This window comes from Mesoplodon bidens, assembly GCF_964165515.1.
Source record: "Mesoplodon bidens genome assembly, chromosome: 8".
NCBI classification, from domain to species: Eukaryota; Metazoa; Chordata; class Mammalia; order Artiodactyla; family Ziphiidae; genus Mesoplodon; species Mesoplodon bidens.
In genome coordinates, this window is record NC_138165.1 from 28,962,818 (window position 1) to 28,980,337 (window position 17,520).

At 34.5% G+C, this 17,520-nt stretch overlaps 1 protein-coding gene across 1 annotated transcript in view; it reads right to left on the bottom strand.

Annotated features, from left to right (window-relative positions):
• Positions 1–17,520, bottom strand: part of UBR3 (ubiquitin protein ligase E3 component n-recognin 3) — a 233,561-nt gene that overhangs the window by 166,535 nt on the left and 49,506 nt on the right. Inside the window, 4 exon segments of the mRNA XM_081243003.1 lie at positions 5,435–5,484; positions 6,044–6,187; positions 10,645–10,803; positions 13,523–13,662. Of these exon segments, the coding sequence (XP_081099129.1) occupies positions 5,435–5,484; positions 6,044–6,187; positions 10,645–10,803; positions 13,523–13,662 (493 nt within the window).

Here is a 17,520-nt window from a genome sequence, read left to right on the forward strand (position 1 = left end):
CATACTCAATTACTGGTATGTCACGAGTCATTTCTAGGATATCAACAGAATCCAGGGAAAAGAATGGCAAATGGCACACACTGGTTGTGGAAGTTTCGAAACGTGTTTACAAATTCTTTGACACTCCTCCCTTCGAGAGACAGGATTTACCTCCTTTGCCATTGAATCTGAGCCCATCTTAGCAACTCACAAGGAACAGGATGCAGTTGAACTGATACTACGTAACTTCCAAGGCTAGCTCAGAAAAGGCTCCACAGCTTCTGCTCTTGAGCTACTCATCCTGGGAGAAGCCATAACTATATGAGAAGTCCCAACAACTTGAGACCACCATACTGGAAAAGCCACATGCAGGCTGAGCTCCCTGTGCACAGTTGGAATCAACTGCCAGCTCTGTCCATCACCCATCTTAAATATCCATCTCAGCTGAGCCTTCAGATGACTGCAGTTGCAGCCAACAACTAACAGGAATCGCATGAGATAACCAAGTGAGAACTGCCTGGCTGCCATTCCCAAATTCCTGAGTCAAAGAACTGTGAGCAAAACAAAAAGTGGCAATTTTAAGCCACAAAGTTTAGGACAAATTTGCTGTATAGAAATAATAATAAGAACAGTGACTTATCTACTTACATAAAAAACTCAAGACCAGCAGGGAGGAGACCTAGCAACCATTTGCAACTCCACTACTAACTAGACGAAATTCACTTGCCTGAGTGAATCAGTTAATTCTTTGGAATTCAGCTTCCTCATCTATAAGAGAGTTAGGCAAGACGAACTTTAAGGTCTCCTTTAGCTCTAGCATTCATTAAATTTTTAAACTGCAAATTGCCTCCTCCTGATTCTCATTTTTGTTTTGTTATATTATACAACTTTTAGATTTCTAACTCAAGATTTGACTTTGTAGTACATAAGTCAATAAAACATAAATGAATTTTTTGTATAAAAAATTATGATCACAATCTTAAAATAGAAAATTTCCTATCACTAAAACCCTTTTATGATCGGCCCTGGGTAATGGTCTTATCTTTGTACTTTTCCATACTTCTCATTTTAAATATGTGTGTGACTTTTATAATCAGAAAAATAAATCTAATAAAATTTAAGATATGCCTACCCTGTAATCTAGCAATTCCATATCTCAGAGAACTATTTGCACATCTGCACAAAAAGAAATATAAGCATTGTATCTTTAATTAAAAATTGGAAATTATAAAAATGATTGGATAAACTGTAGTTTATTCATATTTCAGAATACTGGCAAAACAACTACAATGTATTTGTGTGATATTTGGGTAAATTTTTAATTTAAATTTTTAAAGATAAACTTCATTACTCTTAAACCATGCTTTAATAAACTATTTCCTCTGGAAAGATGAGCAGAAATGTCTATCATATGACCTATGATAGCTCAAAACTTCAGTATTTGAATCCCTTCTACATATAAAGCACTAGTACAGAAAACATTTATCAGGAGCCTAATTTGTATCTGGTTCATAATAGGTAATCCATGTTATCCCATTTAATCCTAACATTAGAACTATCACCATTTTTTCATGAGGAAATTGATGTTCAGAAGTTTAAAACCTGGCAGAAAGCACAGCAATATTATGAGGCAATATTCAAACTCAGATCTGCCTAACTCTGAAGCTCAAATTTCTCTTAAAGAAAAACCAAAATAGATATCCCTTCAATCCACTTCCAGCTAAACAACTCTACTTCAAATTCTTAAGCTTTCAGATATCCAAATGACCCCATTTTCATCCCAATTGGAAAATATGATAAATATATAAACTATAAAAAGTACTTTTAAATAGACTAAAGGTTTAATTATAAAGTATGATTTAAAGATCAGAAAGTCTTACTGTTTTTAAATATATAAGTTAAATATAATTCACATACTCTAAAAGTAAGTGTTCTCAGCTACTATTATAAAAATAGTGTTTTATGAGAAAACATACTGAAATGAAGTATTTTTTTAAATGAAGTATTTTGAAGTTGTCACCATCAAAAGGCATTTACTACAACATTTACACTGAGACATAATCATAATTAAGAAACAAATGATTATATAAATTATATTACACACAGAAGTTGCTGAAACAAAGAATCTTAAGAGAAGTGAACAGAAGGAAGAAGAGAGGACCTAAAAAGAACAGAGTAAAAGCAATGGTAATGACCAAAGAAAGGCCCTATTTCAAATTCTCTGATATCCCTTGAGAAATTATTTCTAGAAGAAATTCAAAAGCCATCCCCCAGCCCTTCCCCCCACTACACACAGGGATCTCCTTCTAGCACCCCACTGTAAAATACGGTGTTGCTGCAATGCAGTTATGTACAATTAAAGTAGCCACTGGAGATTTAAAAGCTAATCTGGAGAGTTTAGGCCAAGAAATGACTGTAACGTTTTTCCTATATAGAGGAAAAAGTATCTATATTGAAGATCAGCTTTCTGCATTCTCCAAAATCAAATTCAATTCATAAAAATAAAGTAGAATTATTAGCAGACCATTGGATGCATAAAATAGGTATACTAAAATAGTATGAAGGTTTTAACCTACCATATAAACACAAACATAAAACTAGATTTTTATTGTTCTAGATCACGAGGATGTTTAGATTATTTTAATAAAGTGTTTATAATAGCACTAAACCATTTCATCATGTAATAAATAGTCTTCTAAAGTATCTAATGATGGGACTTCCCTGGTGGTCCAGCAGTTAAGTCTCAATGCTTCCACTGCAAGGGGCAAAGGTTTGATCCCTGGTCAGGGAACTAAGATCCAGCATGCCACGCAGTACGGCCAAAAATAAATAAATAAATAAAATAAAGTTACTACTGACAATAGATTCAAGGTTTCCTTCCTGTTTCGCTGGCTTTAACCAAGGAAAGGTCCCCCTGCACTCATTCATATTTAACTCCTAGTATTCCCAAATCTCCCCTTTGAGAGATCATTCCACCTTCCCACAAAACGCCCTTAAAAAGGAAGCAGAGGGCTTCCCTGGTGGTGCAGTGGTTGAGAGTCCGCCTGCTGATGCAGGGGACAGGGGTTCGTGCCCCGGTCCGGGAAGATCCCACATGCCGCAGAGCGGCTAGGCCCATGAGCCATGGCCGCTGAGCCCGCGCGTCCAGAGCCTGTGCTCCACAACGGGAGAGGCCCGCATACTGCAAAAAAAAAAAAAAAAAAAAAAGCAGAATAACCAATTTAAAATCATATGTCGGGCCTCCCTGGTGGCGCGGTGGTTGAGAGTCCGCCTGCCGATGCAGGGGATGCGGGTTCGTGCCCCGGTCTGGGAGGATCCCATATGCCGCGGAGCAGCTGGGCCCGTGAGCCATGGCCGCTGGGCCTGCGCGTCCGGAGCCTGTGCTCCACAACGGGAGAGGCCACAGCAGTGAGAGGCCCACATACCGCAAAAAGAAAAAAAAAAAAAAAAAAAGGATAAAATCATATGTCTATCTATTATCTAATCACTTCCTTCTTCGATATGTGAAGAATTAGCATTCTTACCCCCATTACTCACTTCCCCTAGCTTCAAAACAAAATTATTACTGTTTAGTCAATAGTGTATATATTTTTGAAAGTTTATTTTAAATATCAGGAAGTTTTCCCCATTTGTCATTATGGCAGCAGTGTTATTAGAAGTAACTCTTTAAAGCTAAAAAAAAAAAAAAATTATAGCTAACTATTTATATAATTTTTTAAATGATTTTATTTTAATTTATTTATTTAACAAACATACATATAGTGTTACAATATGCCAGGCACTACTGCTCTGAGTGCTTCCATATATTAACTCATTCAATCATCATCATAACCCCAGGCATTAAGTACTATTATTACCTCCATTTTACAGGTGAGGAAATTGAGGCATGGAGAAACTGGTACCTGTCCAAAGTCACGCTACTAATTGGTACAGAAGCCAGATTCAAACCCAGACACTCTACTTCCAGAGTAAAACTTGGAAGCAGTATACTAAACTACCTAGGGACTTCCCTGGTGGCCCAGTGGTTAAGAATCATCCTTCCAATGCAGGGGACGCGGGTTCGATCCCTGGTTGGGGAACTAAGATCTCACATGCCGTGGGGCAGTTAAGCCTGTATGCCACAACTACTGAGCCCACACACCGTAACTACAGAGCCCGCGCTCTCTAGGGCCCACACACCAAAACTAGAGACAAGCCCGGGCCACAATGAAAGATCCCACATGCCACAACAAAGATCCCACGTGCCGCAACTAAGACCCAATGCAACCAAATAAATAAATAAATATTTCAAAAAATAAAAAATAAACTGCCTATCCAATTTGTTGAAAACTCTTTAAAACTGTTAGTCCAGGGACTTCCCTGGTGGTCCAGTGGTTAAGACTTCGCCTTCCAATGCAGGGGGTGTGGGTTCGATCCCTGGTTGGGGAACTAAGATCCTACACGCCTTGCGGCCAAAAACCAAAACATAAAACAGAAGCAATATTGTAACAAATTCAATAAAGACTTTAAAAATAAATAAATAAATAAATAAATTTTAAAAATAATAGATGAATTAAAATTGTTAGACCAAAATGAGACTCCACAAAATGTTGCATTTTGTGGGAGCCTTCTTAGAGGGGAAATATACTACTACAAAGTTTAAATTATAAGGCATTAGATCAATTATAAGACTTCCATAAAAGAAATCATGTTTTCAAAAGAAGGATATTTGGCTTAGTTCGTATGATATTATCAAATCAAAATGGGTTTTCAAAGGAAAAACATGTAAATGTTTAAATGTTTAAAAACGATTTAGTTTTTAAAATTTCAATCATTAAATATATAAATCAATAAAAATATGAAATTTAGGTTTTATAGAAACCAAGATTATAAACAGATATAAGTCAAAAAACAATATTTGCTTATAAATTGTATACTAACAAAATACAGGAATGTTATAAGGAATTTATTAGAAATATTTATTATTAATAAACACTATAAAAGTTCAAATTTCAAATTGACATTCTATTTCCCAGTACATTGCTTTTTTTTGATAACCTCTGACATATAAGATATAACCTTATTATGAGATTAGAAACGAAGCTACATTTCACATTCTTCTAGCAAATTATTCTAGACTTAGCTAAATTTTTTAAAAACAATTTCATTGTGCATATGACAACTTGGATAAATTTGGGGATATTTTCATAGGAGAAATATCTCTATGCCTTTCTATCTCCCATTTCTAAACTGTGAAAAGAGAAATGAATTTACAAACACGAAGTAAAAATCTAGTTGTAGTTCTCGTCCTGTCACTAAGTAACTGTTTGACCTTGACTAAGTTATTCCACTCTGGGGTTCAGCGTCCATGTCTATAAAATGAGGAATTCCAACTAGGTAATATCCACACATCTGTATGGTAGTCCTAAAACTTTTAAAATTCTACTTTAAAAAAGTTTCAAATGTTAAATCTCACCTCATCTGAAGAATCTAGTTGTCCCAATGTTCCTGTTGCACCTGCAAAACCTTTGGAAAGGAGAAAAAAGGTTGCCCTTCATAATTGTTATATATTGCTTTACTTTAAAGTTATTTTGAGACATAACAATATCAAAAAATAAGTTCTGTTAAGACAACTCATTCTAACAGTTATTTTGGCAGAATTCAACATTTATCTTTAATAAATTTTAGCCTAATAGGCTTATACTTCAATAGGAAATCTCCAGTGAAAACCCAGATTTAATAATCACACATGGTGTTTCAGAAGGATTGCTTTCTTTTACTTTTAAACCATGGTTTACTAAAATATTGAACTACTAAACTTTGGGGCTACTCTTAAATAGCAACTGCTATATTTTTCATGAGTTAGAACCAGAACCTCTGATAAACGAACCGAATTTTGCTTAAGAAAAATGAAATATCTTCTTTGATGACTCTATCCTTTCTTGCTTCCAAATTTTTACTTTCACTCCTTTCTTACAAAGAATGACACAGCACTTAAATTTCTTCAATAATGAGTAATGTTTGAAGGGTTTTTTGTTTTAGTACAGAAAAGTTATCATTGTTCAAATTAAATATTTAAACAAACCTTGAACTGCCAGAGTGCTAGTGCCTGCAGATGGTTCTTGTATACCATATACAAGTTTATCCTCAGGATATGTAAGTCCAGAGCTCTTCAAAGCTATAAGGTATTTTTCATGACTTTTCCTTGCATAAGCATTTTCTCCAAGACCTAATATTTGAAATAAATTTAGAATCAGAAAAAATATTCCATTCAAAACATAAGTACAGCCATCTCAATAACTAATATATACACATATAAAATAGATGAATATTCTAATGGAGGGGAAACTCTAGAATGAATAATATAAGATAGCTTCAGACAACATTTTTGTGCTCATGTTTGGCATTAACAATCTCAGAATGCACAGCATGTTTATAACAAATAATGAAATCCACTAACTAACTGGACATCTAGAATATGCCAGAGATTACATACAAAATACAGGGGGTGCAAAGATTAATAAGACATGATTCCTGCCTTCAAGGAACTTAAAATTACTGTAAAGAAAGGCAGATAATATGGTAAATGACAATTACGTAGCAGACTTCACCATCTGGTTTAACAACCTGTGTTCTCATAATACCGTGCAGCCAGACTTAGCCCAAAGCAGTTTTTGGAAAGGCTTACTAGAGAAGATAATGCCTGAGTGGAATTTTCAAACAGTAACTGAGATTACTAATTTCTGTTTTACCAAGCATAAAATGTTTTTATAATCACATTTAAGGATAAAAGTATAATTAATATAGAAGTATCAGTTAAAACAAATTTATTCCAAAATTTTGAGAAGTTTAGGTTCTAGAATTAAACAATCCTAGGTCTTCCACTTTAGCATTTGAGCATATTAATGCCAATTTTGTCTTTTGTTTTTTAATATATTATGGAGAATAGAATAACAATAAAATAAAAATACTGACATTTGAAAGTTCTTTAAAAGGAAAAATTATTCTTTGTCTGAAAGCCAAGTTACCATGTCATTTGCCACCTCTTAAGCAGATTATATATCTTTTTTGTTTTTTGCTGTACATGGGTCTCTCACTGTTGTGGCCTCTCCCGTTGCGGAGCACAGGCTCCGGACGTGCAGGCTCAGCAGCCATGGCTCACGGGCCTAGCCACTCCGCGGCATGTGGGATCTTCCCAGACCGGGGCACGAACCCGTGTCCCCTGCATCGGCAGGCGGACTCTCAACCACTGAGCCACCAGGGAAGCCCAGATTATATATCTTTAATTAAGGTTTCAATCTCTCTGATTATAAAAATATATAGTAAATGAGTTTCTTTAGTATTTGCTGAGCTTTTCTCAATTTCCTCTCTTTGCTAGCCTCAATAATTGCAATAGATTAGTTTTGTTTTTTAAATCTCTGCCCAATGTCTGTCTGGGATAGTTTAAAAAAAAACAAAAAACAGTGCTTTATACACTTCATCAACCCCTCACAACAAGCCTGAGAAAAATGAACATATTACCACCATTTTTATAAGTGAGGAAACTGAGGCTTACAAAGATAACATAATAACCAGTGAGTAAGCAAGCAGTGATTAGAAATGAACCTAGACTACAAATTTTAAACTTCTGAATCAAACCTAATGTAATTTCCATCACTACAAGTTAGCTAAAGATTTTTGTTGTTTTGTTTTTTAATTTCAAGAAATAAGAATTTAAAAGAATTGTAGAAAAGAAGACAATTACCATAAATCATTCTCAAGGAATACATTCTTACAATGATTAAGAACAACTTGCTGTTCTTTTTCCCAACAGTTGATAGTTTCTGAATACAGAACCATTTTCTAGGTTGAAGAAATAACAGACCTTCAGGTATAATTCTGATCTCTCTCTAGCACCATCACCAAAACTCAAACACAAGTTACCATCGTTTTATCCTAGGCTGCTGCACTTGAGCTTCTGTTCTTGCCCCTTCCCATCTATTCTTGGCAAAATAACAAGCCATCTTTTTAAAGCACATATCTGATCATGTCACTCTTCAGATTAAAATATATCCATGACTTCCCACTACATTCAGGATAAGATATAAAATCTTAAATAGCTAACAAGGGCCTACCTAATCTGGATCTAGCCTAATGTGGTAGCCTTATTTGGGCCACTATCCCCCTACATTCATTTCATTTCAACCACAATAGCCTTTTTTAGTCCCTTTTAAAAAAGTAAGCTCACTCTCACCCATAAATATTTCCACATGCTGGTCCCTCTGCGTGGAATCTAGGAGGTGCCTAAGTGTTATGTTCTTTATAAACATGTATTATGTTTGGGGTTCATTAAGCATCTTGAATCTATAAATCAATGTTTTTCATCCAATTTGGGGAATTTTAGTCATGATTTTTTCAAATTTTTTTTCTGCCCCATTCCCACTCTCCTGTCCTCCTGGGAGTCCAATTACATGTACATTGGGTCATCTGACTCTATCTAACAGGTCCCTGAGGCTCTGTTGTGTTTTCTCTCTGTTCTCTAGATTGAATAATGTATTAATCTGTCTTCAAATTCACTAAGTCTTTCTTCTATCCTCTCCAAACTGCTGCTATGTCCATCCAGTGAACTTGTCAATTGCATTCTACAGTAATTGTCAGTTCTAGAATTTTTTTTGTTTACATTTCTTCACTAAGATTCCTGATCTCTTCACTCATTAACACATTTTCCTTTACTTATTTGAACATATTTTCCTTTAATTTCTTCAACATATTTATAATAGTTGCTTTAATGTCTTTATCTGCTAAATCTAACATCTAGGCCATTTCAAGGTCAATTTCTATTACTGTCCTTTTTCTTGGACATTCTAACGACATGTTATCAAAGATTCTGGATTCTGTTACCTTCCTTTGAAGAGTATTAATTTTAATTCTACAAGACATTCAATAAACAGCCTGATCACCTACAACTCATAAAGACTTGGTTTTATACTTTGTAAGGGGGAGATTTATAGAAAGCCTGAGATTCTTAAAAAAGCCCTGTAAATTGACAGGAATAATCTCCAAACTCTGTCAGGGTTCTAGGCTTCATTAAGGCTGATCTAGAGTAGAACTTACTCTCAGGTGTGGTCTTCTGGTGTGTCAACTTGATGCCTAGGGTATTGGTAAGGTCCCTCTAGTCTGGTTGAGCTGATACTCCAATGTCTCCCAACACTGCCTAACCTTTATCTTGAAAAGCTGCTTTTAACCCCATAGCAGTAACCCCACAGCACTCTCTAATAAGCCTTAGTTTTAGGTAGTCTCATCCTGTACATGCGTATCTCAGTTCTCTGCCAAGCACTTTTAGGGGTCCCTCATACATCTACCCCACAAACTCTTGCTATTCTGCCCCAAAGATTCCAGTTTCCAACTGCTTCAGCTGCCCTAAACTGTGACCTCTGCCTCCTTAACTCGGCTGGACCACCACGCTCTGCTTTAATGCCAGCCCTCTATACTACAGTCAGGAAGTTATCCCCAGACAGAGATTCAGAGAATTGTGAGGCTCATCTCATGCTTTTCCTTTCTCTCAAAGATTTACAGTCTTGTGTTGCCTGCTGTCTAATGTCTGAAAACAACTGCCTCACATTTTTTCCAGTTTTATGTTATTTATGACATAAGGGCTAGTCCAGTAGTCAGAAGCAGAAAATGTTCTCTACCTGGAATCTAACTCCACCCCATTACCACCCAACTCGCCACATTCTCTAGCTAAATGACTTTCTCTCAATTGTTTTACTTCAAATGTCACTTCCTCAGTGAAGCTCTCCCACCTCCTCCATCAGTGAAATCAGGTCTCCCTTTTATAAACACTTGTCCTATCCCTTCACAGTTATTTACTACAGTTTATACTTACACAATTTTTTGGTTTGGAGGCTTTGTTAATGTCATCTCACTCACTAGACCATAAGCTTTATAAGGGCAGAGATAGGAGGAGTACCTGGCTTACTATGTACCTTCCCTAGTCCAAGCTCTAATACCTAGCCCAAAGCCAAGCACACAGTGGGTGCTTAATGAGTACTCACTAAAGAAATAAATACATCAGATAGACTATCTCTAAATAATACATGGTTAACAGTATACATAAAAACTTCACCACTCTAAAGAAGATATACTTCAATTTTCAAAACATGCTGTTCATGAGCCAGCATAAAGAACACTATTTAAACTATTTATAAGATTTTTAAATAATTGATATATTTACCAAATTATAAATTTGAACTAAAGGTTTAAAAACTAAATTATTTTATATAACAGTACAACTATACTTAATAATTCCAAGTTTTATAACTTAAACTCTACATCACTATAAAATCCTAGGCCACACAACACAAACATTTAGAATAACAAAAATGAAGACACAAAAGTGGTTGCTGTTATTGTCTGGAGAAGGGGAAGTGGAATATAATTACAAATATGTCACACCAAATTTAGGAAACCTGGGTTCTAGTCCCAATTCTAAAATCAGGTAGTTGTGAGGTCCTGAACCGGTCATTTAATTTTTCTGGGGTTCAATTTCTTCATCCATAAACTAAGAAGTATTCTTAATAACTTCCAGCTTTAGCATTCTATTAAAAAAATCTACATTTTACTTTTAAGTTCTAAAATACACAACTTTTAAATTATTTTAGTAATATAAGTAAATTTTAACTTTCTTCTCTTCTAAATTTTACTCACCAGAAGTCAGATCTTTGTAGCTTTGTTGGTTTGTCAAAACCTGAGTAAGAACAGACCGCATTGCTCCTCCCATTTTAGTTAGATCTTCTAAAAAGGAAATTTGAGGTTCCAAAAGCTGAAGGACTTTGTTAAGGTCTTTTTCTGATGGTACATCAGCTGCTAAAAAAAATATAATCAACTTTCTTTAAAATATTTTGCTAAGAACAATATTTTATTCTTTAAAATTATGATGACTTAGATGACATTATTTTATAATCAAAAAGTTAATATAAGAATTCTCTTCAGAAAGCAGGAGCCCACCAAGCACCCAGCCTAGGATAGACTTGTTTAGGAAGTCAGTCCTCTGAGAAAAGACTGATGGGGAAAAGAGATGACTTTATAAGGTATTAAGCACTTAATTTGTGTAAGAAGCATTCAATTTAGGGTCCTAGACTTCCAGATATATATATGTAATCATAAGATCATCTCAAAATTAGATAAACAGTGTTTAAGAAAAAAGTTAAGATCACTCTCTAAAATAAAACAGGAGAAATGAAATATACTGAGATAGTATAAGAATATTAGGACAAAATTATGTCAGCTCTAAATTTAAACCTGTGTAGCAAATAACCCATCCACTATCATATTCCAAAAATACAGATTCATATTAGCTAGAGGTCAAAGCAACTAAAATGAAAAATATGGATGTTTTTACTAAAACAATTTTAAAATACCAGGCAAGATATGCTGGTAGAGGGGGAGAGAAGAAACCTGGACAGCAACTAAAAAAGAATATTTAAGAGGAAAAGAAAAAAAGATGTTTTAGAGAAACTGAGGTCTAAAAGGAAGAAGTGAATAGAGAGATTTAGAGCTTAGCCATAACTGGTTAAAAGAAGAATACATATAACGAAGCTAACAGGGGGCCTGTATGCCCAGGAAAGGGGTCATCAAGTTCATTCAATATTTATTCAGTATCTACTACACGACAGGCACTGAGAAGCAGAACTAAATAAGACATAGTTCCTACCCCCAAGGAACTCACAACCTAGTTCAAAGATAACCTGTGAATGAAATTCTAGATAACTCTGAGTCATGGGACCCAAGCCAAAAAACCTTACTTTCTCAGTAGAAAACCAATACCGTATATTATTCTTCTTTATATTCTTCCCAACGACTTGTGTAGTAACATAGTAGATACTTAATTAGCATTTGTTCTTGATTTCCAAGGGCTCTAACACAAGCTCTGACACTGGTCTAAGGATGGTAGGGTGAAATGGGAAATGCAATTCAAGGCAACTGTCAAACCACAAGATTATCTGAGCTTCCATATCTCAGATTAGATGATTTCAAGTCCTTTCTTTAATTTTAAACAGTGACCTCTGCAGAAAGTAATGCAGAGATTTTGCATAGACAGAAGAAATTAATGCTGAGCACAAGTGGTAATATAGAGAGGAAAACTTCATGAACCTAAGTTCATGAAACTCATCTTAAGACAAAAAAAGTACTTCCATTCATTCCTTTATGTTTTCAGATAATGATAACATAATTATCAAAGCTATGTACGTATGTCATCTACCACTTATAACTGCTAAATGTCACCAAGGAAAAAATAAATATAATACACTCATATGAATTACTCTTTGATTAAACTAATGGTAAGTTTTATGGTTCTCATAATAAATGATTTCTACCTATTTATTACTTTTCTAAAATAGGACACTTGTAGTACAAAATGTAAACATCCAAAAAATCTGTTAACTAGCATATGAGAAATAAAATGGAAGGCAATTTCAATAACCCAGCTGGTCTCTACTTCCTTCATTCCAAAGAGAGAGCAGTTTGGGACTAAATCAAAATAATATTTCTTTCTATATTTTAAGACATACTCTGAGAGGAACAGAAGTACTTGACAAAAGATTGTATACTTTGCTTAAAATGTAAAAGTGAAGAACTGTAAGTATTCGCTCACAATGCAAATAACATGATAGTTCTAGAAATGATGAAGATACATATTTCTTCACACTTTTAGGATGGAAAATAGAAGATAAACATGTGTGCCATAGTTTCAAATTGGATTTAAGATTTATAGAATTAAATAATTTAAAAGCTCTAAAAGTAATGCAAATGCAGTCCCTTAAATGATAAAAATGCAAGTATCACTAAAAAGGTAAAAGACATCATAAAAAGTTAATAAATTTGTTCCATACCACTAATTGATATCTGTAATTCACAATGTGAGACTGAGAACTTTAATAAATGTTATCTAAATACAAATATTTAACTAATGCATATTAATCAAGATTGTGACTAAATCTTAAAAGGTAAGAAGAATATCTGTAATTTGCATGTTTCTTTTCTCTTTTCAATACTGTTAGGATGCTTACGCCCATGCATTCTACCGGTAATATGGGAGTGAGCAATTTGACCCTCTCATAAGTTATTATATATGCAGGGGAATAAAAATGTATAGACCTCTACAAAAAAGAGGGGGAGAGAGGGGAGAGAAAGATATTGGTGAAATTTTTGTCTTCTAAAAATCTAAGTTAGAGTCAAACATTTCCAGGACTTCTTAATTATGCTCTATTATAACATAATCACAAATAAAGTCACTTTAACCCCATAAAATAATTATTTCCTCATCTGCAAAAGGCCAAGTAAGTTTGATCAGAAACATTTACGATCCCAGCGGCAGAGACTGCCAAACTGTGCCTACTACAAGTATCAATGAGGTTATATAATTGATATTTAGTGCATTTTTATTTAGTCTCTGTATTTCATAGTCATCACATTAAAAAACGTTAAGCAAAAAAATGGTATCTGAAAAAATTCACCTCATTATTAGTGCTAAACTTTGCTGAGAACTTAAAAAGAGTACTAACGAAAAGTGGATTAAACATACCTGGTTCATTATAGCCTTCTCTTAAGTACTGAATAAGACAAAAAATAAATCTTGGAAGAACAAATTCAGACATCATCAGTAAGTCTTTGGGGACACAGGGAATATTTGAACTTGATTTAATTTGATGCCTTTTGCAAAACCTGTAATATGAAAAAGAAAAGAATTAACGGCGATGTCGAATCTGCTAAGAATCTATTACTTCTATTTATAATATCCATAAACAGAATGTGGGCCAATATCAAAGCCAATGTATTACTCTTTTATGATTTTTAAGGCACCAAGTTAAAAGAATATAGTTTTAATTGGTCTTTAAATAAAAATTGGCACTTAGGAAGATTTCTTCCTAATAAAAGACCATTCTAGTTAGATTCCAATTAGAATACAAAAACAAAATCTCATTACAGAGTTTATATTTTTTAACTACAATTTATTACTTGCAAGTATTACTTTATTACTTTTACCCTTTATAAACCATTAAGTACAAATTGATCATTCCCAAGAATTCGCATTTTCTATTCCTAAACTGTTTTGAAATTATTGCATTAATGAATAGATAAGTAATATCAATACTTCAAGTTTATTAGAAAAGTTTATACACTTAAGTATGCACATTCCTTCTAATCTTATTTATACTTATTTTAAAGTATGGTTGGAATATTTGAGCAAAAATGAAATAAACTATTCTATGTTCACAATCCAAATAGTCACAAATAAGATAGTTTGTGACCAAACACAAAATAACCACACTAAACATACAACATACCTAGAAAGAAACTTATTATGATGGGTGGAGAAACTATTTTAGCTGAAAAACGTAAGAGATCTGAATAGAGAAAAACTACATTCCCAAATGGAAAAAACTTGCATTTTTCTAAAAAAAGTTACTTCCACCAAACTTAATGACATTAGATTTAAATCCCAATGCGACTAATCACAAACTAATTCTAAAGTTCAAATGGAAGAATATATATGTTAAAAAAAAACAATAAAACTCAAAAAAAAAAAATTAATGACAGTGACCTAGACTTTAAAACATAGTATAAAGCTAACCTAATTTAAGATCTGTAGTAATCTCTCTATAATGACCTATACGGGAAGATAATCTAAAAAAGAGTAGATATATGTATATGTATAACTGATTCACTTTGCTGTACAGCAGAAACTAACACAACATTGTAAATCAACTATACTCCAATAAAGACTTTTAAAAATTAAAGTAAAATCTGTGGTAATGTGATAACATCAATGGGCCACAATGGAGTCTAGAAATAGACTATGTAATGACTATGTTAATCAATGTGGGGGGGCGGGGGGGGTTAGAAGACTTTCAATAAATTGCTATAGGACAATTGATTCCATGCAGGAGATAAATGTGATCCTTATCTTACACCATATACAAACTATTATATATTCCATACAGATCAAAAATCAAACGTGAAAAAAGTTACTAGGAAGAAAATAAACTATTCCCCTATAATTATCTCAAAGAACAGAGGTCTAATAAGTAAGATTTGAAACCAAAAGTCATGAAAGAAAGATAAAAATTAGCTACATAAATCAAAAGTTTCTATGCAGAAAACAATTATTGTGTTACCAAAAAGTATTTACAATAGATAAAACAGATGAAAGATTAATATCTATGATTTCTGACTCTTGAAAAATGGATTAAAAATAATAATAATTCAATAGAAAAATCAGCCAAAGTCATAAACAATTCACCAAAAAAGTGAATGGCTAAGAAACATATGAAAAGATGCTCAAGTTCTCTAATAATCAAAGAAATGAAGTTTATTAAAATAAAAAATGAATAATTAGAGAATCACCATTTTGTGATACCTACTAAAATAACTGACCCATGCAATGGAGCCATGAAAGGAAGGCTTGAGGGGAAATTTTCCACTTAGAGATCAGACTGTTACATCCTTATCAATCTCAGTATCACTAGAAGTGAGAAAAAATCGGATGCTATGATGCTTGTGAAGTACAGAGCACCATTTACAAAGAGTTTTTACCAAACAAGTTGACCTTGAATGACACCAAGTCTCTAGAGCTAACTTCCATTTATAGGAAACATAAGAGATAAAGGAACAAGTTAAATGACACCACAAAAAAAAAAAATAGACAAAATCATGAATGTAGACCATTATACAGAACAACTGACTCCGTTTCTGCAAACTGTCAGTGGCAGGGAGAAAAAGGAGGTAGAAGGATCACTTATTAAAGAGGCCTGAGAAACCCAATAACCATGTGTTTACTGATTCTAACAAACCAACTTTAAACAGGCATATTTTAGACAATAGGGGAAGTCCAATTAAGAACCCGGTACTAGTTCGTTAGATGATTTTATTAGGTAAGATAATGGCTCTGTGATTATGTAAGAAAATGTTCGTGGATATTTGATAATATTAAGGAATTATCTTGTGTAGGTATGACAACAACATTGTGGTTATCACTGAATAGGAAAGTCTTGTCTTTTACATGTATCTATATAAATATTTATGAATAAAATGCTACAATGTATGGGACTTGCTTCAGAATAATCTGGTTGGGTGAAGGGAAGTAACTGGGAGTATACCAAGCCCAGCTTGAGTTGTTAATTGTAGAAACTGGGAGACTGATAAGGGGTTTTCTTATATTATACTCATTAAGCAGAATGTGGGGCAATATCAAGGCCAGAAAAGTACCACTGCCTTCAGATTTTTAAGGCACCAAATCAAAAGAATGTAGTTTTAATTGGTCCTTAAAAAAACATCACCAAACGGGACTTCCCTGGTGGCGCAGTGATTAAGAATCTGCCTGCCGGGCTTCCCTGGTGGCGCAGTGGTTGAGAGTCCGCCTGCCGATGCAGGGGACACGGGTTCGTGCCCCTATCCCGGAAGATCCCACATGCCGCGGAGCGGCTGGGCCCGCGAGCCATGGCCGCGGAGCCTGTGTGTCCGGAGCCTGTGCTCCGCAACGGGAGAGGCCACAGCAGTGAGAGGCCCGCGTACAGCAAAAAAAAAAAAAAAAAAAAAAAAAAAGAATCTGCCTGCCAATGCAGGGGACACGGGTTCGAGCCCTGGTCTGGGAAGATCCTACATGCCACGGAGCAACTAAGCCCGTGTGCCACAACTACTGAGCCTGCACTCTAGAGCCCACGAGCTACAACTACTGAGCCCGTGTGCCACAACTACTGAGCCTGCGCTCTAGAGCCCATGTGCCACAACTACTGAAGCCCGCGAGCCTAGAGCCCATGCTCTGCAACAACAGAAACCACCACAATGAGAAGCCCACGCCCTGCAACAAAGAGTAGCCCCTGCTCACCACACTAGAGAAAACCCGCGTGCAGCAATGAACACCCAACACAGCCAAGAAAATAAATAAATAAATAGAACCAAAGGAGTTTTTTCCTAATAAAATGTCATATCAGTTGGGTTATACTCATTGCTTTTATATCTGTCTGAAATTTTCTGTACTAAAAAATTAAAAATTTTTTAAAAGAAAGGAAATATTCATATTTTTTAAAGATGAATACTGAAGCGTGTCACACAATGTCTGGGATTTGTTTGAAAATACTTTAGCAAAAGAGAAAAAAGGGCAAATGAGGCAAATGTGGCAAAAATCTTGATAAACATTGAGTCCAATGATGGGTATATGGAGGTTGAATGTTCTGCTGTCTCTACCTTTGTGCATGGTTGAAAATTTTGGTAACACAAACGTGTTTTTTCATCTTGCAGATTAGGGAAAATTCACTTTACTAATTCATTGTTGGAAAGCATGTTCAGAAATTTGTTATCATACACACGGAAGTGTAAATAAATCCAGTTTTGGGTGTCATTTTGACAATATCTACTAAAACTTAATGTGTTCATAACCCTAGCTTAGCATTTCTATTTCTAGTAATTTATTATACAGAAATAATCCTAAATTTGCAAGATATATCTACAGATATATTAACTGTACCACAGTTTGCAATGCAAAAAAGTTAGAAACAACTCACGTGTTCAGTAACAGAATAA